At 41.7% G+C, this 25,892-nt stretch overlaps 1 protein-coding gene across 2 annotated transcripts in view; it reads left to right on the top strand.

The window, feature by feature from the left end:
* OLFM2 (olfactomedin 2) overlaps positions 1-25,892 on the top strand; it is a 228,457-nt gene that overhangs the window by 155,458 nt on the left and 47,107 nt on the right. For both annotated transcript variants that reach the window (XM_075206866.1, XM_075206867.1), the window contains exon 3: positions 5,585-5,737. In XM_075206866.1, the coding sequence (XP_075062967.1) occupies positions 5,585-5,737 (153 nt within the window). The remainder of the gene's footprint in view (positions 1-5,584; positions 5,738-25,892) is intronic.

Here is a 25,892-nt window from a genome sequence, read left to right as displayed (position 1 = left end):
TAACAGGAGTTTATTTTGCAAACCAATATGGTGGTGGTGAAAGGAGCGGTCAGTACGACATACGTCAGGAAACCAGGACATCCCAGCATTTAACCATGAAACATTCACAAACAGGGGTGGTTAACCAAACAGCACCCGGGCACACATATCAACCTTACCGGGGCACTCAATCACGTGCACTCCATGAACACGCCACTCTTCTGGGCTGAAAGGAGCAGTATGTTTTCAGTAAGTCTGCCCCTCCCTTTAGATTGTAAGCTCCTTTAAGCAGAGCTCTCTCTCCTCCTGTTTCCAGCACTTTTAACTTTGCTCTCCAGCTACTCAGCCCACCTCCTTCTTGGGCCTTCTGCCCTCTGACTCCTCTCGCTTTTCTCTGCTCTTAACCTGTCAACCGCGCCTACTCTCTTGGGCACAGATTTCCAGTTTGTGCTGAATATCCATCACTGTTTCTCTTTAGCTGTTCTTTGAGCTACCTGAGTTATAGTGCTTATTTTACTTTGTGCTGTCCTATTGTTTGTTCCTGTATGGCACTATGGATACTTTGTGGTGCCCTATAAATAAAAATTAATAATTAATAATAATAACCACAAGTCGACCCACAGGATCGGTACTTGTACCAAGACTACAGCAGGTTCAGCATGCCCAGTACCGTAATGTGCACCCCAACCACTGGCTGTTGATTGCACTGTGTTTTCTGGCAACACGCCATCCAGGACCTCCACCATCGAATGTAAGACACACCAGGTGCTGGCAACAGGCAACGAGAGAACAGCCTGACAAGCCATAGCAGGCATGGCGGTCCATCAACACCTGAGAGGGCAGATGGACATCGTCCTGAAATTTAAGAGAATGATTTCTGCTATCCACCCATCACTTTTAAAAACTACATCTTAGCCCTCCCCTATGACATCAGAAAGGCATTCACCTCCCCAGTTAAACTTTTGACCTTAAAGGGATAAATTTAGTTACATGGGGCAGCCACAGCTTTTTATTTCCTTCATGCTTATTTCATCCCTCAGTTCTTATTAGTGCGGGGATCTTTAATGATATTTTGCTGCTAAAATAAAGCTGCAACAAGTCACAATTTGAAGCTGGATGGCAGAATGCTATGCATTGCACATTGGCTCCCCCTTTGTGGACACAAAAGATGTTTTTTAGAGGATATTTTGTACAGAACCAATGTCCTTTTAGTGCTGATCCACAGTTTACGCCTACATTGAGCCACATATATCTCAAAAGTGAAAAGGGGAGGGCTACCGTTGTTTAATCTTTGGAGCAGCACATATAATGGAGCAATAAAACAGCAGCATCCACTTTCATGTTTACAAAAACAGCTTTTATGGAAGATACTGCAGATGTAGCAATCTACCAAGACCTGGCAGCTGTATTCTCCTGCAGGATAATTATGTTTATGGCTATTTCTCTGCTGTTTGATAGCCCATAAGTGTCAGTGCATCAAGTAAACAGGCTCGCCATTGCATATGTGCTAAAGTGACTGCTGATTCTACTAAGTGCAGCACTGAACAAAGCCCTGTCCATCTCTCAGAGCTATCCTTTATTTGTTCAAAAGCAGGAATGGTCAGGGGACAATTGCCCCCTGCTCTTGAATTGCTCCTGAGATTTTCCAGGAAGAGTTTTCTGGTTGTGTTTTTCCTAGGGGGAAATAGATGGCTGAATAATTTTCTGTGTCATGCATAGGTTGATTCATGCCCATATGAACAAAGAGCTACTTTCCTTGGTCTACCACAACAATATGTCACCAAATAGTTTATATTTTATAATGGGAATCAATAAATATGTACTCGGCTCAGCCTAAAGAGTCAGTAACGTGCAACAAGAGTTATCCCTAAATGGTAATTCAGACTAACCCAGAAACCAATAAACTGCAGTATTAGGAGGGATTAAAATGTGTCAGAATACATTATCATCATCACCATTTATTTATATAGCGTCACTAATTCTGCAGAACTGTACAGAGAACTCACTCACATTAGTCCCTGCCCCACTGGAGTTTACAGTCTAAACACACACACACACACAGAAAGACTAGGGTCAATTTGTTAGCAGCCAATTAACCTACTAGTATGTTTTTGGAGTGTGGGAGGAAACCGGAGCACCTGCAGGAACCCACGTAAACACACAAACTCCTCACAGATAAGGCCATGGGCAGGAATTGAACTCATGACCCTGTTGCTGTGAGGCAGAAGTGGTAACCACTTAGCCACCGTGCTGCCCATTATTTTGGAGGTAACATTGTCTCCGTGTGTAAGTACTGTGGCCAATACTATCCCAAAATATATTTTGCAACAGTGTTGGCTGCATCTCTATCTACCAATGACTTACACCTGATCACTCCAAGATGTATTAATATGGATTTGAGCATGTCACATAGTAAGGAATACTCTCTGTTCCACTACGGATATTATGAGCTGTGTTACTTCTCCCAAGACATTTCCACTTAAATTAACCAAAGGTTAATTGTTTAAAAAAGTGCAACAGCACTTATTTCATTAAGCTAAAGTTAATTTAATTACAAAGGGAGTTGGAAAATGGCCAGAGGCCATTATCCCCAAGCTACAATGGGAAAGACTAGCAATTTGTAGGCCTTACACGGCAACCAAGACCTTCCTTAAGGCTACAGACTCATTGGTGTTGGAGATTCCTTTTGTTAACACTAGTAAAAATGCTGGAAAAGCCCATATCCAACACTAGCGTTTTCAAAATATCATTCTATAGTTTTTTAATGTGCTGACATGCAGAAACCACATGGAAATGGAACAAATAGCATTCAAAAAAGCATTGGAATACATGCTAAACACATATAAAAATGCGAATGGTAATGGAATCCCTTGGAACAATGATTTTTATTGTCACATTCATTCACAGGTTTATAACGCGTTGAAAGCGCATGTAAAAAAACAAACAAAATTCAAACGGCAGTGGGTATTTACCATAAGGCAGCAGCACTGTTCTGATAGACATGGTTTTAAGATAATTTTACTTAAGTAATTTGGATCACTGAAAGTTATAGTTATAGCATTGCACACTATTGATACTAGAGAGAAGTGCGCCCCCAGTGGCAGGATCCAGGGGTGTGGCCTACTCTCCCATGAGCCTGGATGGGCTCCCTAAAATGTCTCCTGGACATTCAGGAGTGTAGGCAAGGACATGCAACGCTGGTTTCAGAAACACATTAAGGGAGGGGCTCAGGGGACATGTGCCCCGGGCCCCCCTCTAAGGCCTAGCACCAGAGACAGCAACTTGCCTCATGCACATAAAAATGCATGAGGCGAAACTAAAGTTACAGACACCTGTCAGCGCTGTCTGAGCCTTCAAGCAGACATCAGGCAGCCCCACAATCCAGTGCTCAGAAAGGAAGTGTATTTGCTTCCTGAATAGCAAGGAGCGCACAGCGGAACAGCAGAATGGTGCCAGTGTTCTCAACAACTAAAGATTAGTAACATGCTCTTAGGAACGGGCTGTAATGATAGCTATAGGGAAGGGGCTGTAATGAGAGCAATAGGGAAGGGGCTGTAATGAAAGCTAAAGGGAGGGGGCTGTAGTGAGAGCTATAGGGAGGGGCTGTAGTGAGAGCTATAGGGAGAGGGCTGTAGTGAGAGCTATAGGGAGGTGGCTGTAGTGAAAGCTATAGGGAGGTGGCTGTAGTGAGAGCTATAAGCAGGGGGCTGTAATGAGAGCTATAGGGAGGGGGCTGTAATGAGAGCTATAGAGAAGTGGCTGTAGTGAGAGCTATAGGGAGGTGGCTGTAGTGAGAGCTATAGGGAGGGGGCTGTAGTGAGAGCTATAGGGAGGGGGCTGTAGTGAGAGCTATAGGGAGGGGGCTGTAGTGAGAGCTATAAGGAGGGGGCTGTAGTGAGAGCTATAGGCTGGGGGCTGTAGTGAGAGCTATAGGGAGGGGGCTGTAATGAGAGCTATAGGGAGGGGGCTGTAGTGAGAGCTATAAGGAGGGGGCTGTAGTGAGAGCTATAGGGAGGGGGCTGCAGTGAGAGCTATAGGGAGGGGGCTGTAGTGAGAGCTATAGGGAGGTGGCTGTACTGAGAGCTATAAGCAGGGGGCTGTAATGAGAGCTATAGGGAGGGGGCTGTAATGAGAGCTATAGGGAGGGGGCTGTAGTGAGAGCTATAGGGAGGGGGCTGTAGTGAGAGCTATAGGGAGGGGGCTGTAATGATAGCTATAAGCAGGGGGCTGTAATGAGAGCAATACGGAGGAGGCAATGGGAGAACATGAATAATGTTAATTTTAGATGGATTATAGCAAAATAACCCAGAATAATTTATATGTACCATCCATATGTTCAAATTTTAAAATGACTGTTGCTGCCAATCTTTCCTGTATGTTTAAATTAACATGAGTGGGAGCAACTATATATCTGTTCCCACCAAGGTTGAACATACCAGTTCATAGGATGGAAAACATCCTCTCATCATCAGCAGCAATTTATATAGCACCACTAATTCCAGAGAACTAACATCAGTCCTTGCCCATTGCAGCTTATAGTCTAAATTTTCTAACTTACACACACACAGATCGAGAGACTCAATCTAAGGCCAAATTAATAGCAGCCAATTAACATACTAATATGTTTTTGGAGTGTGGGAGGAAACCCACGCAAACACGGGGAGACCATATCAACTCCACACAGATAAGGCCATGGTTGGAAATTGAGATCAGTTCTCATGGCTAGTCTCACTGTTCCTTAGAAGGCTCTATATAGGAATAATAGCTTGTTCTCTGCTCTACAGAAAAGAATGTCAAACATTTAACCACGTGGACGAATTGATAAATATATATATATATATATTTATGGTATCCATTTCTCATAAATTAATATCTGAGGAAAAGTCACAGAAAAAAATCCAGTTTATGACAGCTGTCTATGTGGCTGGCTGATTCTTTAAGGTACCTACACAAAAAAATATACAGTATTCAAAGCACACTGAACCTACACACTAATTCTAGCCACACAGGCTGAGATCAGGTCATTTGGTGTGATTGCGCACACCTGATTGGCTAAATTTATCCATCATTTTGGTGCTCAGGCCAAATGTTCGGATCACTTAATCTGGTTATCTTTTGACCATACACACCCAGTTGAAGCACTCACAGGCCAACTGCATCCAGTAGGGTTTTAAGTAGTCTTGTTACCTATGTTGGTAGGTGGAGCCCCCTGGCGATTTTGGGCCAGATAGGTCTAAATCATCTAAATTGCTACCTGTGTGACCAGCTTTCTGATTTTAAGATATATGCTTTTACTAGGATGTTTTTCAATGCCACTAAGAGCATGTAACAAGTATGACCATTCACTTGATTTCACCGCAGTTGAACTCATCCAGACCTCCGTTGTCTGACCCCCCACCACCACTATACATGCAAACATTCATTTACCACTCCATGTCAAATACACTGGTGTCTAACACAACACCAGTGGGTAAGGGCTGTATAAAAATGAAAATATAATTATAATCTAAACTAAAGGCTTAGAGCAAATAAGTGTGATAGCAAATTAAGTTTAGAGACTTAAAGTCTCATATTGTCAACGATGACTCTTATTTTCTTTTAACAGGTTCAGAATATTTCACAGTCCATGGAAGTCCTAGATCTACGAACATTTCGAGACCTACAGTATGTGCGCAACACCGAGTCCTTAATGAAAGTCCTGGACACAAAGCTGAGGGCCACAGACAGCCAGAGGACTATTAACACTAAAAGCTTTCAGGTAGTGAAACATTTCCGATATTTTATGAAAAGACACTGCATTTTAACCCGTTTTTTATTGTATTTATGTATTTTGTTAAAGTTAGAAACTATCTTGGGATTAGTCAAACATTGTTGGCGTAAGTATCAGGGCATCTGACAGCAATGGCAATAAGTATACATTTATTGACCACTGACCTAGAGTTGGGCTCAGAGAGAGAGACAGAGGTTAATGTAGATACATCTACTATAGTGGGTGACGGGACAGGAGTAGTGAAAAGTGGTGTTTGTAAATGAGAATACAAGCTGTGGTCCTTGTTAACATAATATGGAATAGATCATTTGCCACCAATTTATCAGCCGTTTCCTCATCTTGAGAATACCCCCTATGTCCAGGAGACAATTGGCCAACACCCTGCCTTAGTTGCTACCATAGCGATTATGGAACATAGGGGACCTGTTTATTAATGTAAGACTTTTTGCTTTGATTTAACATTATCTAGAGTAATAAAGGTTACTTCTCGCTCTGGAGTTCCAGCTCTGCTCTTTTAATTTTTTGTTTCTTAAAAAAAGAGGTTTATATATAAAAGTATATGGTAGATATAACTGTATATGTAATAGTTAATGGCTTCTGTCCTCCCTGAGCTCGCCTTAGGACACCTGCGTTACGGTATGACAGGTGTACCGCCCCAGTCTACTTTCCCCCATGTCCCTCATGTTCACCCTGAAAAAATGTATTTAGTACATTCATTTTTTTCCCCAGTTTTCTGTCTCCATCTACACCATCGTTAGTTAGCTCTAACAGAACATGTATCATGGTAATACAAGCAAAGGCTTTCGCTAGCTATACCTACCGCTATAACAATCTATTACTTGCCCTTTGCCCTTGATAAACCTTCCCCATAGTGTGAATTGACCCCGACCTGAGTGCTAAGATGTATATAATTAATCAAGTAGGTACAGAAGGGTCTGTAGATATCAGCATCTTAACAATAATTGTACCTTTCTATAAATTGAATGTGTAATGACCTATCGCACTAATGATAAATCTGTGGAGATTACCAAGAAGATGGATAAGGCTGTTGTCACATGATTGATTGCTGTATTTTTTCCAGTAAAAAAGCAGTAGTCATGTGCTGTGAATTGCTCCTATAGTAACACATTATAGTGAAGGGGAAATGCTCTGACCCGGTTATAAAGAACTGCGGGTTTTGAGGACATTGCATAAAACACCAAATTGACTCAACTAAGTTTATGGGAGTTTTGTATTCTTGAAGTTGGGAATTACTTCTCTAATGGTACATTTTAGTCAATGAGCAACACTCTCCGCCTGGTCACATGCATACAGTGTCTTCAGAAGCTCGTGCGACAGGGGAAGAACTTTTCCCAGAGCCATAATCAAAAATGTTGGATCCTGGGGAAAGAAAGAAAACGGACATCCTGCCCTCAAGTTTAACCAAATGACCCTAAAATATTAATGTTCTTTTCCCATTCTTTAGCTTTGCGCACTGAGCAGTTGTCCCTTTTGCTCAGCCCTTGTTATGGCCCTGTTTTCCCTGAATACTATGCTGTGTCACAACCGAGTAATTAGCCGTTTCGGAACACTGCCGTTTTCTGGCAGTAGAACCATTCCATTCAACCGTTGTGACTCCAGCCTTATTGTCGACAGTCAATGACTTGTAAAATGTCAACATAAGTCTTTAGAGCAGCATAAAGTACTGAAATGCAGACTGTATATATGATCTACTGTAGTATTTCTAATACCCTAAAGTGAGGTGGAAATTGTCTACAAATAAGCAAATATGGTTGTAAAATTCAGAATTTAAGAAATAAGTAATTACAGGAAAGCTGTTGACATAATAACAATATCAAATCAGTTGGAAATGATCTTGCGATGAGATAGATATCAAAGTTACATATAATGTCAAACTCACTTGTAACTATTAAAAAATATTGAATCACCTTATATTTAGGTATATTGGTTAATGTATCTATGTTTTTCACAGTAATAGCAAGCTGCTTAAAATATAATTTAAGCTCTTCTTATCTCTCATAAAAGCCAAGGATGAATCATGTTTCAACCACAACAAATAAATAAAAATATGATTAAAAATAAAATAATTGAAAAAAAAATGATGAGCTAAAAAACGTCAAATTTGTTGTAATTGGCTCAATGACACAGGAAGTGGGGGCGGGAACTATATCGCTCTTCCCTACGCAGGGCTTGCCCCTGAGGCATCCAGAAGGAAAGTTTTCGTTTGGCCTAGGTTATCTTAGATACACTGAACTAGATTGTGTATCTAGAAAATGAGTGTATAGTGGTAGGGTGTGTAATTAAAAGGAAAAAGATATAAATGCTTTTTAATTTAATAAAGTAAAAAAAAAAATCTGCAAAAGTGAATATATACTGTGTCTTGGATTCACATTTAACATTTTTGTGAACCCTATGTGAGAGTCTCTCTCTGGCATTGTAGTGCTTACGTATTCTTAGAGCCGGCTGCAGTGATGACATCACTAGGCACTCTTCACACATTCATAATTTACAGGACTTTACTCTGTACTTATAATAATGTCACTTGCATATTATATTCTTATAATCTAGAAGAGGTAGATGTTATTTTTTATGCAAAAGCAATTTTGGTACAGAATACAGAAAATTAAGCGCTGATGTTAGTACTCAACAATTATTATATATTATGTATTTGTACCCTACTTTTAAAATAATAGGATTTCCAGAACGTCTCCCTGACCTCACGGTGTCCCTACTCCCACTCACGGCGTTTTGCCACAGCCGAGATACTTAATCAATTTTCAGGATTATTAAATTTGTGCAGCTCCAGCAGGACTGTATCTGGCTGCAATTCGTGATATAAAGTAAGAAAGCAGCTGGCAGCTTAGGAGCTATGAATCCTTAATGTGCAGCCGACACTGGGGGATTCAGGACGCAGATAGGACCAAATGACTTGTGCATGTTGTGTGCCCTCCCGTTAATGCATATTTCCAATGCAGGTATGTAACACGTCATACGAATGAGGAGGGTGAATGAAGGAGTTTAACCAAAGTATGACTTCTTTATGCCTTTAACCATTGAGGAACATAAACTGTGAGGGATCCTTCACATGGGACCTTGGGGTCCACTTATTACCGAAGAAAAGTGCTATCTCCAGCCTAAACGGGTGGTCTCATCAGTGATAGGGCGTCACCCTATACATAAAGAGGTCATAGCCGACGGTAGATTCCCTACGTCTACTTAACATTGATTGCGGTATGTTTGCTGCCGCAGTGTTTGTTCTGTTATCTCCATCTCAGAATGGCGATAACAGAGGACAATGGATGAAAAAATGCTTTATTATTTAAATAAAGCATTTTTTTCAAGTATGAATACTTTAAATATTATGAATTAAATATTAAAGGGTCTATTTATCCTAGGGAGAAGATCCCTAAATCAGATAATGCTTCACCCTATTTACCAAGCCCTGAAGCCGGCAATTGCTATCACCGGCATTTGCCACCTGCAAGTGAAGCGGAAGGTGTCTGCTTACAGCTCTCAGCTCGTGTTGTCGGGGAGCTGAGCGTCGCTCAGTTGCCCCAGCGACCTTTTAATGATTAATAGCAGTGATACAAAATGTATTTTTATTATATTTTACATTTATTTGTAGCTATTTTTTTCTTCCTACCAAGTGGAACTGGAAGCCCAAGTCTAGGCTACATGTAATATCCTCTGCACATTGGATGGAAGTACATGTATATCTCTTGTATCTTCAATGGCTATCTAAATATATCAATATGTAGCCAGACTACGGGGCTCTTAGAGGAATGCAAGTTTCTCCTTTACCGGCCTTACTAAGCTGGTTCTGTGCTCATGAGATTGCTGTGTGGATGCTGCATAGATAGAATTGAGTGCTTCACTTATTTTGCTTGGCTTTGCCTCTTATTAAATGGGTGAAGCAAACAATAAAATATATGTTTTTCACTCCTCCCACACTATATCCCTTAACTGAATCCCATCTGTGCCTGATGTCTGTTTACCCTCCCTTAGGATGTAAGCTCTTATGAGCAGGGCTTTCTACCCTCCTGTCTCTATAACTATTCTTCTGCTCCAATTTCACTACAATAGCGATGCCTGGAGTTTCTGAAGTCTTGTGGGTATATTTACTAAACTGCAGGTTTGAAAAAGTGGAGATGTTGCCTATAGCAACCAATCAGATTCTAGCTGTCATTCTGTAGAAGGTACTAAATATATGATAACTAGAATCAGATTGGTTGCTATAGGCAACATCTCCACTTTTTCAAACCTGCAGTTTAGTAAATCTAGCCCCATGATATTATTCATTTATTGTTCAGTACTGTTCCACCCTGTATAGTCTACTGTTTGTATTGTGTACGACGCTGCGGAGATCTAGCGGCGCCTAACAAATAAAGGATAATATAATGGTAATGTAAATAGGACTGCCACCTTCGTATAATGTAAATATATTGGTACATGCCTTACTACTAATTTTACTAAATACATGTTTGTTTGTTTTCTATATAGCTTCTGCCTGTGCTTTCCATCCATGTCATTATGTGAGCAGGTAAATTTGTTCCCTCCCGTTGCCCTGGATAATGAACGTTGTGGATATTATGCCTAATGACATGATTGCAGGGCCAAAATTATGCGATTTGTGCCCCCCTCTTGAACTGAACGAGTGCTAGGGTTGGTAAGTTTGACTTTAAGGAACAAAGTACCACCTACTGCAAAGTAAATTAGATATTAGAAGCAGTGCCGTAACTAGCCATTTTAGTGCCCTGGGCGAGACAGGGAACCGGCGCCCCCCATCTAAGTGGGAGTGTCAATTGTCGGGTGGGTGTGGTCAACCTACTGTGGGGGCGTGGCTAGCACTTTACAAGTTCTAGACCGCACTGAAGCCCCCTCCCTCTCCATTATTCTTGGTCTGGCTTTGTAAGGATCTTTATGTAATAAGCCTCCATAGAATCAAAGTACTTTAAATGCAGCTATCACATGCTAGCTGTATAAAAAAATTAATTGGTTATTGAAATAAAACTCACTGAAACAAATTAAAACATAAATGTAATGGTACCATCTGTATCACACTGCCCCTTCATCCCACTGTGCTCTCCATAACAGTTTCTCCTTTATCACACCGTGCCATGGAGCCATCTCTATCATTGTGCCCCCTTGTCACCATCACACTAAATATAATATATATATATATATATATATATATATATATATATATATAACACAAAACAAATGGGAGGGGACGCCAAATAGTATAATACTGTATATAAAAATACAGAAAGGTGTACCAAAAGTCAGAATCTTAACCACTAAATAGGTATAGACACTCAGGTAATAATAGTGGATCAACAGGAAGAAGGAAATGAGGAACCACTCTAGAACACCAGCGCCGTGCCAATATAATATGCGTACCAGATAAAAGATCTTTAAAGCTTATCTGTAGGTATAACCGGTATCTTCACCAATCAAGTTGAGCCTTATTACCCCATGGGAATAGCAGATGCTTCATACAATGTTGAAAGGTTCCGGAACTGGCACTTCATATATACTCAGTAGTATTCAGGATAATGGAGAGGAAGAAACTCACATAGTGTAATGCTGTATAGCAATACATTTATTACATAAATAATGTGGATGTGCACTTACATAAAATATATATATATATATATATATATATATATATATATATACACACACACATACAATATAAAGAGCCTCCTAGTGTCCGCCGTACCTTACAGAGAGCATTCCTGTGACCGCCATACCTTACAGAGAGCATTCCTGTGACCGCCATACTATACAGAGAGCATTCCTGTGACCGCCATACTATACAGAGAGGATTCCTATGATCACCATACTATACAGAGAGCATTCCTATGACCACCATACTATACAGAGAGCATTCCTGTGACCGCCATACTATACAGAGAGGATTCCTATGATCACCATACAATACAGAGAGCATTCCTGTGACCACCATACTATACAGAGAGCATTCCTGTGACCGCCATACTATACAGAGAGGATTCCTATGATCACCATACAATACAGAGAGCATTCCTGTGACCACCATACTATACAGAGAGGATTCCTATGATCACCATACTATACAGAGAGCATTCCTGTGACCACCATACTATACAGAGAGCATTCTTGTGACTGCAATACAGATAAATACCTCACCTGAAATTAATAGACCCCACCATTAAATTAAAAAACCCCATCAATAAATTAAATTGACCCACCAGCACCCCACAAATAAACTAGTACCCATTAAATAATTATCCCCGCCTAAACGTCACCATTAAATTAATAGCCTACCTCCCACCCATGTACTAAGACACCCAACCTCCCTACCCTCATATCACACATTATATTAATACATACCCCCCTTCCCTCACACATTATGGCAGCATACCCCCCCATCCCTCATAAAGCATAGCAGCACCCCCCCTCCATAATAGCAAGATGCAGCACACATTCCTCCCCTCCCTAATAGCAGCACACATTCCCCCCTCCCTAATAGCAGCACACATTCCCCCCTCCCTAATAGCAGCATACATCCCCTCCCCCCCTCCATAATTGCAGCTTACATTCCCCCCCTGCCTCCCTCCATAATTTCAGCTTACATTCCCCCCCCTTGCCTCCATCCATAATTGCAGCTTACATTCCCCCCTCCCCTTGCCACCATCCATAATTGCAGCTTACATTCCCCCCCTCTTGCCTCCATCCATAATTGCAGCTTACATCCCCCCCTCCCCTCCATAATTGCAGCTTACATCTCCTCCATAATTGCAGCTTACATCCCCTCCATAATTGAAGCTTACATCCCCCTTCCCCTGCTTTGAAACTTACCTCCTGTCCAGCCGTCGCTGCCTGGCTCCTCTCTGCTTCTCTGCTCCTCTGCTGCCTAGCAACGTCATGACATCAGACGCTGAGGCAGAGGGCAGAGTTCAGAAGGGGGTGGAGCCGGGTGCCGGCCGCCATCTTGGATGCGCCGGGCGGCCGGCAGTCTGAATCTGAGGTCTGTATAATTTTATTTTTTTTCTTTTCACTCCTCACACAGAAGTCGGTGCGGGCGGCCACTGCGCCCCCTAGGGACTGCGCCCGGGGCGGCGGCACCGCCCGCACCGGCCTCGTTACGGCTCTGATTAGAAGTCTCTTCGCTCTCTTTTTTTCACCCCCTCTGTAATAAAGCCAGCCCCTGCACATATTCTACTAAAACCATCTATTACAGGTAACCTGGATTTGGTTACAATGTTTAACAGTGATTCCATGTGGCAGGTCTCTATTTGAAATATTTGAATAATTCAAAACCAATTTAAAATTCAGTTGAATTTGGCTTGTCCAATGGCCTTGAACCTGTTAGCAGTATGATCTTGAATTTGGGTTCTAAGTTTGTGGTTTCAGTTAAAGTGCAAAGCATATTGTATTAGCATATTAATATTTTATACATACTTGCCTACTCTCCCGGAATCGCCGAAATTCACGGCATTAAATGGTGGGGGCGGGGCTTAATTGTGTCATTAAGCTACGCTCTCACTATTCAATGCTGTGAATTTTCGGCATTCGGCATAGTGGGGGCGGGACTATGATGTCACCACGCCCCCTCCTATCCCCTGAGACGTTTTGAATGTTGGCATGTATGATTTTATACTGTGCTAATTTTTTTTAAAATTTGAACAGCAAACATCTCTTTAAGTTCAAAGTTAAAAATACTATACAATATAGCCATAAAACTTAAATATGGTCAAGCCAGCTCAAACATGACCCAACTTGTTAGACTAGCTCAAATTTAGTTCAAAGTTTTTAGACTGACTAAAGTTCGAGAAAATTATTGAGGTTTCAGAACAAATTCAGTAAACCGGTTTCAGAAACACTTTTAAGCAAGTATGAGCATCTCCAGTCTCTATGAAAGCATGTGAGCCAACCCATACCAATTGCATTTAGCTTAAAACACATTTGAAAGGAGTTTAAACACCCTCTTTATATGTGGTTTAGTGGGCAAGAGCCTTTCTAAATCCTTTTACCATAAGTCAGGGATGTGAGAGGGGATGACACTTACCAGATTTCTTGTCAAGGGACTAATTATTTAAGTGTGGTTTAAATGTGAAATGTTGGATCTTAAATGTGATTATATATTTTTCACAGTCTTAATTCATACTTGACAACTCTTAGAATGTTCATGAGACTCCTGAAACAGTGGATGATCTCCCAGACTCCCGAGAGAGTCTGGCAATCTCCCTAATACCGGGTCTGAGAAGCGCTGGTCCCAGCCATCATGGAGGAAACACTGGGGAGAAGAGTCAGTGTGCTGAAGAGCCACAACTATTTTCTTGTAGCACAACTTATCTAGATAAACAACGTTGAAGATGGGGGAAAGAGTTGGGAAGAAGGGCTGAGGGTTAGCGATAGGTGAGATGGAGGAGAGAATCGAGGTGTGAGAGATGGAGTAGGGGGGGGTAGAAAAGGTAGTGTGAAGGAAGGGGCGGGAGAGAAGGTGGTAGGAAAAGGGGGGAAAGAGAAAATTGGGGGAAGAGAAAGAGGCAAGGAGGGGCAGGAGAGAGCATGGGGAAAAGGTGGTATATACTGTATACATATCTATGTTACACCTGAAGATGCTGGACAAGCCCCTGAGTGGCACTACATATGCCCACGGGTGGAGCTCGATATGCCCCTTGGGTGGAGCAGGACACACCTCCTTCATGCGCATGATGCATGACACCTAGGTGTTACTTGCACATTCCCCATTAAATATTTTTTTCAAAATCAGGTAAGTATGTTTTAATTAGAGAACAAGCAGGAAGTCGAAGAAGCACTTAAGTATAAGCTCAACAAAGGTGCTGTCCAAAGCTAAAAGTCACGGAATGTTATGTGATATCAGTGATCACTGACGTAATAATGTTCTATGTTAGGTCATCAGTGACATTACTAGTGATGCCATTTGTCATGTGATTTTATGAATGATGACAACTGAAAATCCCTGAGGCCAGTTAATAGCCTGATTTCCTGTAATTTTTAACTTTGGCCAAAATGAACAAATCCTTAATTGTGCCTTTAATTTTTTTTTTTTTCAAATATATATTTGCACACACACATATATTTCTCTATATCAAAGATTTAATTAATTCAGAAAGTTTCTGTCCATTTGCACTTGCTGGACGAGGAGAATTACTAATTGTCCTATATTTGTTATAGTTCATTTATTTTGACCTTTTCAGAGCTGAAATAACACAATAGTTTCCCATAACCTCGATTTATCAGAGATTGTTGCACAAGTTATTTCCTCCCGTTCAGTCTGCTGCTTGATTTGTTGTCTGAGATTCTCAAGACTCAATAAAGGTCATTTGGGAACATGGAAAACTGCTGATGTGCTGCACAATAGTGTTATTCATATGTGACATCACATGCCTGTTGTTGCCACCACTTATAAAGTCCTCCGCATGTGGCTGGCCGACATGGCCACAATAATGCTATACAGCCCTCATCAGTTTTATAATTTTTCTTTGTACTTGTTTAATGTACATATTTTGAGGTAAATGTTTAAAAGATTTTTGCCATAGAACTTTAGCACAATTCCATTGTTTCCTTTCTGTTCCCCAGAATTCTTTTATCTCCTCCCAGAGCTCTCCTGTCAGTCTACTTTAGGGGGAGGTCCTAGTGGGTATAATATCATTGGGGGAGTGACCTTTACTGGAAAAGCGCTAATAATGTTACAAAGTTACAAAGAGTGGGACAAATTGGTGGAAGATAGAGCTCCCTAGTTTCATGATAGTCTGCAGAGGGGGATAGCCTAAAATTATGTCTAGAATACACGTTTCCCGTAAATTTAGAAGATTTCTTTTATTTTCTTTTAATGTAAATGTTTATTGGGTCTATTTACTAAAGTCTGACAAATTTTGGCTTTAATTTATATTTTTTATCATTGCTTATCGCAATTTATCAGTGTTACCTCAACGTGACAGTACTGGTGAAAAGTCGCTGTCCTGACAAGATATTTCTTCTCTAGAGATCCCCCACTCCCATCTCTCCCCCCTCCGCTCTATACTCAATGTGGCCGCAAGACTCATCTTCCTCTCATGCCGCTCCTCCTCTGCTTCATCTCTCTGCCTCGCCTTACACTACTGGCTTCCCTTCCCCTACAGAATCCTTTTCAAACTCCTCACCACCACTTACAAGGCTCTCTCCCACTCTACTGCCCCCTATATCTCTAATCTCCTCTCCATTCACACTCCTGCCCGCTCCATGCGCTCGACCAACGACCACCGCCTCTCCTCCACTCTTATCACCTCTTCCCACTCCAGAATCCAAGACTTTTCCCGTGTGGCCCCCCCTTCACTGGACTGACCTCCCTTGTTCCATCCGTCTCTCTCCTACTCTGTGCTCCTTTAAACGTGCACTCAAAACTTACCTCTTCCTTAAAGCCTACCAACCATCCACATAACCCCTTCATCTCCTCCACTCGCTCTCCCTCTCTCCCTCTTGCCTCATCTGGCTCCCCGTGTGCCTGTTCTGTTTACCCTCCCTTAGAATGTAAGCTCACATGAGCAGGGCCCTCTTCCCTCCTGTCTCCTTACCTGTTTTTCTGCTCCGTGTTTATTGCATCAGCCTGCCTGGAGTTTCTGAAGTATTGGTATTTTTGTTTATTGTTCTGTACTGTTTCACCCTGTATTGTCTACTGTTTGTACTGTGTGCGGCGCTACGGATACTTTGTGGCGCCTAACAAATAAATGATAATAATAATAATAATAATAGAGATAAAATTCTCTCCTGTATTGATAGCACTCACTGGCCTTACAGTTGCAGCGGAAGTGACCTCAACCTGCTTTCTTTGTTATTATTCAAAGTGCGCATGCACAGCGAAAAGTCCACCCATGCTCAATGTACCATCTCTCCTGGCTAGGGTAAAAGCGATACATTTCGCGGTGTGAGCCATAAGGAGAACACCACCTTGGGGTTCCAAGTATGACTATAGCCTGCTGCGTGCTTCCCATTTGTATAAACTTCATGAATGAGGTGCACACAAGCCCGTCTCGGAGGGATGAGTGAACATTTTAAACTTACACGTCTTTGGCAGGCAGGATCTTCCCTTCCACCAGTCTGAAATACAGAGAAATATTCCTGGCCATAATGGAGAGTAACTCAAGTTGCAATTGGCTTCAGTTTAAGTAGTATGGTCAGCAGCCTATACACTACCCTTTAATTCCAGCAGAAAACCTCTGTGTCCACTCTCATCCATTCTGAGCTGCCCCGTGTTACTGATTAACTTGTGTTTAGCTGCCATTTGCTTACTTCACAAAAAAATTGTGTCACTATAGTAATGTGGGAGAACAGTGCAGGATGTGACACTCAAGAAGCAGTGTTGCCATCAGTTTACTGTTGTCATGCACAGCCCCTCTTCTTACTGCCACCTCTACTACTAAAGATGTTTTACAGCAGCTGCAGTCAGTTGCCACATAGCTGCACTTCTGCTAATTATATTGCAGCTGCCATGTTTTGTCGAACACTCAGGTTATAGAGGTTGTAGATGGGAGAAGAAGGAGGAGTTAGGACCTGGAAAAAACCAGGAAGAGTTAAGCTCATACCTGTCCACTCTCCCAGAATTTCCAAGAGACTCCTGAATTCAGAAGTAGGACTTTTTTTTGCTGTGAAAAGTTTAACTTTTTGCCACTTGATAAATTGTGCGTTTTCCCCATCATTATAGAGCTTTACAGAATCGGCAATATGTACAGGAAAGGGGCTAACTACCGGTGATAGCAGTGCCATCTCCGGCATTACGCTATCAATAAGGAAAAACTAAAAAACAGACCTATTGAGCCCTTCTGCATATTTTACCCTATTTTTATTATAATTTTAGCTCGTGAAAATAAGGGAACATCAGTGTTTCCTATATATTTCATTATACTGGAACCACTGAGGAAGCAAAGTTGACATTAGAGAGTCCCAATCTTGTCACTCCATCCCCCGCAGCCAAGGGGGGCAGGGGTCAGAAAGACCTACACTTGTGCTCTCGCTCTTATAGTGGCTCATTAAACATATGCCTCCTGGCAGAAAACTAGGTTGCTGTATTCGAGCTGCGGAGCGGACATCTTGCACTTATAAAATAACCTCATATGTAGGTGGAACCAATATTCATGAGAATGCAACTGTCAGCCGCCGTCTCCGCACTGACACTTGGTGCAGGAGACAGACGCCTGCGCCTTCTCGGCAGTCGCGTATCGTTGCCTAGCAGCAGGAAACTATCTCCGCTCACCTGTGGCAGTCAGCATGTCTGACCGCCAAAATCTCCCTAACCCAATCAGGATTGGTTGACTCTTGCTCCAGCATTTCCTAAACTTGTGATCCAGTGTTCTTCTTTTCTGACTCGGCTTCCTGTTACTATTCTCCCGTGTTTCGATTTGGTACCTCCCTTCCCGGCTGGTTTGACTATTTGGCTTGACCTGACTTCTCTCTCGATCCTCCTTGTGTACTGCACCACTCGGTTGGCTCTGACCTGGATTGCCTGACTACGCCTGTCTACTACTGTCGCTACACCGGTGACTGTCTTGGAGATCTGCGACCTGCTAAGCCCAAACTCCCTTGCGAGTGTTTCTGGTGAATACCAGGGGTACGTTAGACTCCACGCCTCCCTGTTAAGTTGCGCCAATACCGATTAGCGGCAGTCTCTGCAATTCCTTGACAGCAGCTTTTTGATGCCGCTAGTTCCTAGTGAATTGATATTTGTTTAGCTCACAAAATGGCTGTCTTCTTTGACAGATCTACTTTATTTGTCAGAACACACCAAATATACTATTTATTTGTAACTCTTCTGTACACAGTTCTCCTAATAACTCTTGTACTGTAATATCGTATTGTTTAAATAATTACTACACCGTGAATAAATGACTGAAATGTAGAGTAGTCAATGGTTACAACTGTTTGCTTCAGTTCTGGTCAATGCAATTTGGATGCTTAATGCACTGAATCTTTAAATTGTACTGAACAGGTTAATTGCAACAGTAAAGCTATTGGCGGTTGCTTGGTAGGGGACATGTACTAGCTCCAGGTGTGTCTAGACAATAACTGAGATCATAGACTTAATAACATTTCTACAGCTGTGTACCACATAACTGCAAATATGCAAGGGAACGAAAAGCGTTATTCCTTATTGAACAAGCTAAAGTGGTTTTCAGCTCTCGCTGGAGCCCTCCGCTCTCATTTTCCAGGTTCCTGTTGCTTATTGATTTCGTCTTTTTTTTAATTATTTCCCTTATGTTTGCCTTCCGGTTAAAGAGTAATTTTCTGCAAACAAACCTAAGATTGTCTCTTGTGTCAAAATAAAGGTTAAGGGTGACTTAGAATAAATATGAAACTCAGCATCATAAGTTCGGATGCAATATTGCACCGGGCTAGGAAAAGTACACGGTGGATTTATTTTTTAGGTGAAAAATTGCATCATTGACTTAGTGCTAGTGATTGATCTAACATATGGACTTACTATGGGCTACGTTTATTGAATAGTGCAGTGGTGACCCAACGGGCGTTTTGGCCCTCAAAGTAGGTTACGTAAGGCCCTTATTAACTGGGTAATTTCCTCACTGGTCCTATTCCCGTTTGTGTAGCACGTTAGTACGTGATTGGATCAGCTTGATTTGCCAGTTATAGGTTAATTACTGGTACTCTAATGATCTGATGCTTGTCCACATTATATGTGGCTCCATGTGGAGCCAAGGCCCACCGCTTGTGAGTTTTAGGAAAAAGTGTTGCCCGCTGTTATGATGGAGAGTTACTGTATTTATTGTACACAATCCCACAATCATTTCACAGATAGATACGTTTCACCTTTTTTCCCAAACGTTGTGCCCCTTGTTGCGTTCTCTCTTCAGGCCTGGATCTTTTGAAAAGGTCTACCGGAGGTACGAAGCACAGTCACATGACACTCATTAAAAACAATAGTCAGCATAGTATTGAAGACAACGGTATCAATTCACAATAACAATGATAACAAGTGTACAGCCTGTAACCTTTTGACAGATGTCAATACTGATGAAAGACCTCACTCTTAGGAGGAGATTCAATTTGGCGCAAGGTGTCTCCGGACCGTCTGCAGAGAGACCGCCCGCCGATGTTATGGCTGGACTCTCCGCTCATTTTTCGTCACTCCCCATAGAGGTGCGAGGGAAAGTTAGCAAATACTCCAACCGTAATTGCCGGCAATGTGCGGAGCCGGACATCACGGTGACATCACCGTGCCACATTACTGCCAATTGAATCTCCCCCTTAGAAAGTAACTTCTCAAACCTCTGGGGGTGGGCATAATGTGAGCAATATTTACATCTAGAAGAAAAAGGAAAAATTAAATCCTTCTTTTGTTAAAAAAAATAAAATAAAACTACGAAAAGCCACTATTTGTAAAGGGCTGCCATGACCTCCTTAAACCAACCACAAAAGTTAAAAAGAAAAATACAGCACTAGAAGTAGTTTTATCTTAAAAAAAAAAATCTATAAAATATAAAAATCGATAAAAATATAAATATTTATGATGTGGCAGAATTAGTATGCAATACCTACGGAAATTGCATTTATTTATAAAAATACACAGAATACAATAATATAAACCATTGAAGTAACAATGCTCAGTGATGGGAGAATTAATTTGAAACAAATACAAATAATGCAACAGATGCTATCAAGCAAAAGTAATATTAGCCCCCAATTAGGAGCAAAAAGTACCCACAAAAAACTACTAAGGGACCTCCCTTCAAAAATTCAAAATACATTTGCCCCAGTCCAGGATAAATTTGATATATTCCCTACCTTAGTAAGTGTTATTATAATACAATAGGGTCAGAATGAGGTCCAGAGAGAAGCTTGTTAGTTTGGATTCCAGGCAGTGCTACTGTGCGACCTCACCAGGAAATCCTCCCACGGTAGATCCTGCTGAAAATTCAACCGCAGTGTGGGTTTGTATTATAGAAAAGCAAAAGAACTAATTCATTAACGTGGAGTCCTCCCCTCTCAATCTGACGCGTTTCATCATCAAGGTGACTTCTTAAGGGATCAGATTTTGATTAATTAATCAACAAACATCTATGCTTATGCAATAGTAAAGAAAGAAGAAGTCAGTTCCATATAAGATTAATTACTATACTCAGGGCCGGTGGAATGCGGTAAATCCAGTAAGTGCATCAGGAGTGTGCTGCATTTACCTGGGCGCACAGCCTGAGACAAAAAAAATGATATATATATTATTTTTATTATTATTATTATTATATATAAATATATATATATATATATAAAATTACTAGAAATAGAAAAATAATACATCAGAGCAATTTATTACTACGGATCCCCCTGATCATGTGACATGATCAGCGTGTGTAAATGAACTTGCTCTCGTTAGAAAACTAATAATCCATATAAGATATCTGTCACATTTTTTCCTTTTTAAGTTTTAGCAGAAAGAAAAGGATGCATAGACCGCCATATAAAGGAGATTTATTCTGTTTTGCTATACTATTACATTATACAGATCTAACTTACGTCACTTCTTATATTCGTCATATAACATCCATGTTCTAATTTCAAACCTCAATCGATATAAATATAAATGACATCTTAATAAAAATATATAGAATTTATGAAATTAACAATATCGATCGTGTCAGATACATTATTTTAAAATGCAGACTCCATTCATTCAAATATCGGTTACACTGTGACAATAACTAATTTAAGCACTTTGTGGGTTCTATTTAAAGTTTTTCCCCAATAACTAACAATAGATATTGCCATTCTTCACTCCGAGTTATTGGACCAATGTCACAATATCTGGTTGCTGGGAAAGTGATGCCGAAAACCAGGCCGTCCAGTGAATGATTTTTTCCCCAGTAAATTCTTTGACGCTTCCTGTTTAGCCCTGCAGGCATCTATTGCACATGTGCAGGTCAAAGCCTGTGCATGCGCAAATGGTAAAGCTCTTTTTCATTGGAGCTTCACCAATGGGCAATACCTGCTAGCGCCATCTGAAGATGGCGTTAGATATTAAGGGCAAGCTCCACAAAGCTATGCTTTTCTGGGCTTGATAAATTGAGTTATTTTGCCTTCCCTAGTTCAGTGTTGGTTAACCTGTGACACTCCAGGTGTTGTGAATCTACAAGTCCCAGCATACCATTCCAGCAATAAGCTGCTATATATTGGCAAAGCATGCTGGGACTTGTAGTTTCACAACACCTGGAGTGTCACAGGTTAGCCAACACTGCCCTAGTTAGTTCTTTATAAATAGGCCCCCATATGTCAGATCTCATCAATCTCACTATATATAACATGTACACAGGGCCGGTGCTAGGGTCCGTGGCGCCCTAGGCACATTTTCAAAATCGGCGCCCCCACCCTGCACAATTACAAAATAGTGTGTACGTGTGCAGGGTAGGGGCGCCGATTTTGAAAATGTGCGTCTTTTCTTACCTTAACTTGCCTCCTCTCTGCTCCCCTCCACTCACTGACACTGCCAGTGAGTGGAGGGGAGGAGACGGAGCAGAGAGGCGGCGGTGGTGAGCAATAGTCCCTCCCCCCTCCCTGTGGATGTATCTGAAGCTGTGCGGCGACCGTGAAAGGTATGGTCAGCGGTCACAGTTTTAAAGGCATTTTTAATCTTTGGCACCCTCCAGAGCCCGGCGCCCTAGGCAACTGCCTAACCTTGCCTAATGGGAGCTCCGGGCCTGCATGTACACATACTCTCCCCAGGCAGGGTGTGATAGTATCCACAGTTACCAGTATAACATATATAGTTAACACTACATATGATAACCACAATAATTATCCCAGAGTGGACTTTATTAATTCTAAAATCAGCTACAGCATTTCAGAACTTATTTAAACACTCTACGTGGTTTACCTTGCGTGAAATAGCTAGGCACATGCCCAGAAAGGACATTACACTAATGAACACAGTTCTATGTAACTCATGCCCGAATGCAAATGACACTTATGACTGCCTATGACTTGATAGGCGGAACAGTAGAGGGAAGAGGCAGGCTAACATAGGCCATGTGCGCTAAGGGCGTTCCAATGCAGTTGATTTAAGTCTTGTGTTTGTTATTACAGAGCAGGTGTAAATACTCACTGATAGTTATAATTTTACAATGCTCTGACCAGTTTGGTCTGAGTTTTGCATCTATGTGTGTGTGGACTGCATAGCTAGATTGTCTTATTACTTTATGTTTCCAAAGCTTTGATTAGATAGCCTAAAATTAAAGGTATAGGTATTAATGCACCACTTATTTGAAACTCAAGCACACATGGTCTATGCGGTAGAGGAAGCCATTTTGCTTTATCGCCTGCTTTCAATCTACTGATTACTACTCAGTTGGACACTTCATGACTAAATTTCATGGAGCATAGATTCCTAGTCAATATATAGGCTATATTCTCGTAAATATCAGGTTTGTCTTGTGTTATGAATACTCACAAACTGCAGTTTATCTCTGCAATAAGCAACGTTTACTATCTACATTATATCTACAATACATGTCATGTTCTATTGAATAACAACTGCTGGCAAACTCAAAATATATTGTGTGTGTGTGTATATATATATATATATATATATATATATATATTAGGGATGAGCGCACTCGGATTTATGAAATCCGAGCCCACCCGAACGTTGCGGATCCGAGTCGGATGCGAGACAGATCCGGGTATTGGCGCCAAATTCAAAAGTGAAACTGAGGCTCTGACTCATAATCCCGTTGTCGGATCTCGCGATACTCGGATCCTATAAATTCCCCGCTAGTCGCCGCCATCTTCACTCGGGCATTGATCAGGGTAGAGGGAGGGTGTGTTAGGTGCTGTTTAGTTCTGTGCTGTTTAGTTCTGTGCTGTTTAGTTCTGTGCTGTTTAGTTCTGTGCTGTTTAGTTCTGTGCTGTGCTGTGCTGTGCTCTGCAGTATCAGTCCAGTGGTGCTGTGTGCTGTGCTCTGTCCTTCTGAGGTCAGTGGTGCTGCTGGGTCCTGTGCTGTGTCCTGTTCAGTCCAGTGGTGCTGTGTCCTGTGCTCTGTGCTTCTAAGGGCATAGTTATTTCCCCAATATTCCCCTGTGTTTAAAAAAATAAAAAAAAGTTTTTTTAAAAAATACCAAAAACTACTTTAATTTTTTTTAATTACCACAAAATTTGCACAACCAATCCTGCAGTATAAGCCCATTGGTACTGCAATATTACCAAGTTCACACATTCAGCAGTAAAAGTCCAGTGGTACTGCAATATTAAAAAGTTTACACATTCTGCAGTATCAGTCCAGTGGTGCTGTGTCCTGTGCTCTGTCCTGCTGAGTTCCGTAGTGCTGCTGGGTCCTGTGCCGTGTCCTGTTCAGTCCAGTGGTGCTGTGTCCTGTGCTCTGTGCTTCTAAGGGCATAGTTATTTCCCCATTATTCCCAAGTTTTTAAAAAATAAAAAAAAAGTAAAAAAAAATAAAAATTTAAAAAAAAAAAAAAAATATATAATAATTATAACCAAATTTGCAAAACCAATCCAGCAGTATAAGTCCATTGGTACTGCAATATTACCAAGTTCACACATTCTGCAGTATCAGTCCAGTGGTGCTGTGTCCTGTGCTCTGTCCTGCTGAGTTCCGTAGTGCTGCTGGGTCCTGTGCCGTGTCCTGTTCAGTCCAGTGGTGCTGTGTCCTGTGCTCTGTGCTTCTAAGGGCATAGTTATTTCCCCACTATTCCCAAGTTTTTTAAAAATAAAAAAAAAGTAAAAAAAAATAAAAAATTAAAAAAAAAAAAATATATAATAATTATAACCAAATTTGCAAAACCAATCCAGCAGTATAAGTCCATTGGTACTGCAATATTACCAAGTTCACACATTCTGCAGTATCTTGTGCTACATATAATGGAGACCAAAAATTTGGAGGATAAAGTAGGGAAAGATCAAGACCCACTTCCTCCTAATGCTGAAGCTGCTGCCACTAGTCATGACATAGACGATGAAATGCCATCAACGTCGTCTTCCAAGCCCGATGCCCAATCTCGTAGTACCGGGCATGTAAAATCCAAAAAGCCCAAGTTAAGAAAAAGTAGCAAAAAGAGAAACTTTAAATCATCTGAGGAGAAACGTAAAGTTGCCAATATGCCATTTACGACACGGAGTGGCAAGGAACGGCTTAGGCCCTGGCCCGTGTTCATGACTAGTGGTTCAGCTTCACCCACGGATCTTAGCCCTCCTCCTCCTCCCCCCCCCTACAAAAAATTGAAGAGAGTTATGCTGTCAGCAACAAAACAGCAAACAACTCTGCCTTCTAAAGAGAAATTATCACAAATCCCCAAGGCGAGTCCAAGGGTGTTGGTGGTTGTCAAGCCTGACCTTCCCATCACTGTACGGGAAGAGGTGGCTCAGGAGGAGGCTATTGATGATGTAGCTGGCGCTGTGGAGGAACTTGATGATGAGGATGGTGATGTGGTTATTGTAAATGAGGCACCAGGGGGGGAAACAGCTGATGTCCATGGGATGAAAAAGCCCATCGTCATGCCTGGTCAGAAGACCAAAAAATGCACCTCTTCGGTCTGGAGTTATTTTTATCCAAATCCAGACAACCAATGTATGGCCATATGTAGCTTATGTAAAGCTCAAATAAGCAGGGGTAAGGATCTTGCCCACCTAGGAACATCCTCCCTTATACGTCACCTGAATAACCTTCATAGTTCAGTGGTTAGTTCAGGAACTGGGGCTAGGACCCTCATCGGTACAGGGACACCTAAATCCCGTGGTCCAGTTGGATACACACCAGCAACACCCTCCTCGTCAACTTCCTCCACAATCTCCATCAGATTCAGTCCTGCAGCCCAAGTCAGCAGCCAGACTGAGTCCTCCTCAATACGGGATTCATCCGAGGAATCCTGCAGCGGTACGCCTACTACTGCCACTGCTGCTGTTGCTGCTGTTAGTCGGTCATCTTCCCAGAGGGGAAGTCGTAAGACCGCTAAGTCTTTCACAAAACAATTGACCGTCCAACAGTCATTTGCCATGACCACAAAATACGATAGTAGTCACCCTATTGCAAAGCGTATAACTGCGGCTGTAACTGCAATGTTGGTGTTAGACGTGCGCCCGGTGTCCGCCATCAGTGGAGTGGGATTTAGAGGGTTGATGGAGGTATTGTGTCCCCGGTACC

Source organism: Mixophyes fleayi, chromosome 4 (assembly GCF_038048845.1).
Source record: "Mixophyes fleayi isolate aMixFle1 chromosome 4, aMixFle1.hap1, whole genome shotgun sequence".
Lineage (NCBI taxonomy): Eukaryota > Metazoa > Chordata > Amphibia > Anura > Limnodynastidae > Mixophyes > Mixophyes fleayi.
Note: the sequence above shows the minus strand (reverse complement) of the source record. Positions and strands in the feature narration are given on the sequence as shown.